At 62.5% G+C, this 1,711-nt stretch overlaps 1 protein-coding gene across 1 annotated transcript; it reads left to right on the forward strand.

The window, feature by feature from the left end:
- On the forward strand, positions 1 to 1,710 carry LDBPK_040180 (surface antigen-like protein; the record flags this gene model as incomplete). The annotated part of the gene is made up of 1 exon (XM_003858033.1): positions 1 to 1,710. A coding segment is annotated over one exon (1,710 nt), but the record flags the coding sequence as incomplete, so codon positions are not given.
- Position 1,711: the final 1 nt, after the last annotated feature.

Below are 1,711 nucleotides of genomic sequence, written 5' to 3' on the forward strand. Positions count from 1 at the left end.
ATGCACAGCGCTCGCGGCGGCTCTCTCGCGGTGGCCGCCGTGGCGGTTTGCCTGGCAGTGCTCGCCACGGTCGGCACGTGTGTGTTCGACTCGCAGGAGATCGGCGGCAGCTCCTTCACCTTTGCCGGGTGGTCGTCTGCCAGCAAGGAGGAATCCTACCAGAGTTGTACCCTGACCGAGAAGGCATTCAGAATTCAAGGCGCTGCAAGCTCTCTGTCGGACGACGCCACGCTGCCCGGCGGGATCCTGCGGTTCTCCACACTGCGTGTGTCGAACGGCTACATCGTCGTGGAGAAGTACTTTCCCCGGAACACGAACATCACCATCAAAGATGCCAGCGGCACCGTCGCTGCGGGGATGCCTTTCATCGACGCCAACACGGCGATATTCTCTGATCAGCTCAGCATCGTGGTCACCGACTCAACCCTCAGTTGGGCTGCCGCACGGTCGGGTCAGAGCATGGTGCGTGCACCCTTCACTATTCAGCTCTCCAGCTCTCTCTTCGTGCTCGGCAGCACCGTGGCGCAGGCCTCATCCGTGGTAGAGGTGACGGGACCAAGCAGCATCTCGCAGAAGTCTGCATTGGCTGTGGACTACGCCAAGTGCACCGGCTGTGCTCAGGGTCTGGTGTACTTCACCGACTTTGTTAGGGTGTGGGACCGCAGCTTGCTTCGCGTCTCTCACTCCAGCGTCAAGGGCGCCGCCGGCAAGCCGCTGATCGGCATAGCACAGAGAGCAGGGGCCAGTCTAGCGGTGGAAAACAGTCTGTTCGTTGTCGAGAACGTGTCATCGCCCACCAGTAACCTCATCGACGCTCCCGTCAGCATGGGCACCGATGCGCAGATCACCCTACGCGCTGTGGCAGTGAAGAGCATTGGTGCCACGATGGCCGGCGGCGTCACTGCGCAACTCTTGACGGCAGACGACATCGCCCAACAAATTCCCTCCGTGTCCGTGGTGCCGGACACCAGCTGCGCTGCGGCCTGCGTCCCCACGGCCACGGTCGACTCCCGCTGCAAGTGCACCTGCAATGCTGACATGCCGAACATGAACTTCTGCACGGCCATGAAGGACCCCTACACAAACTACGCCTACCTCGGCTGCTCGGTGGGCTGCACAACGTGCTTCAACGAGACGGCCTGCCTCGAGTGCAGGCCGAGCTACGAGATGCTGCCCAGCATGACATGCTCGCTAACCGGACTTCAGTGCACAGACCCGAACTGCAAAACCTGCACAACTTACGGCCAGTGCACCGACTGCAACGACGGCTACGGTCTCACCTCCTCCAGCGCTTGCGTGCGCTGCAGTGTAGCGGGCTGCAAGAGCTGCCCCATTGACGCTAACGTCTGCGAAGTGTGTCTCGGCGGCAGCGAGCCGGTCAACAATATGTGCCCCTGCACCGACGCCAACTGCGCCAGCTGCCCCAGCGACGCGGGCACGTGCACTCAGTGCGCGAACGGCTACGGTCTCGTGGACGGCGCCTGTGTGAGGTGCCAGGTGCCCAACTGCTTCAGCTGCGACAGCGACGCGAATAAGTGCACACAATGTGCGCCGAACTACTACCTCACCCCGCTCTTGACCTGCTCCCCGGTGGCCTGCAACATCGAGCACTGCATGCAGTGCGATCCACAGACGCCGTCGCGCTGCCAGGAGTGCGTGGCCCCCTACGTGGTCGACAGCTATGACGGCCTCTGCAGGCTCTCCGACGCCT

The sequence above is a fragment of the Leishmania donovani genome, chromosome 4 (genome assembly GCF_000227135.1).
Source record: "Leishmania donovani BPK282A1 complete genome, chromosome 4".
Taxonomy (NCBI): Eukaryota; Euglenozoa; class Kinetoplastea; order Trypanosomatida; family Trypanosomatidae; genus Leishmania; species Leishmania donovani.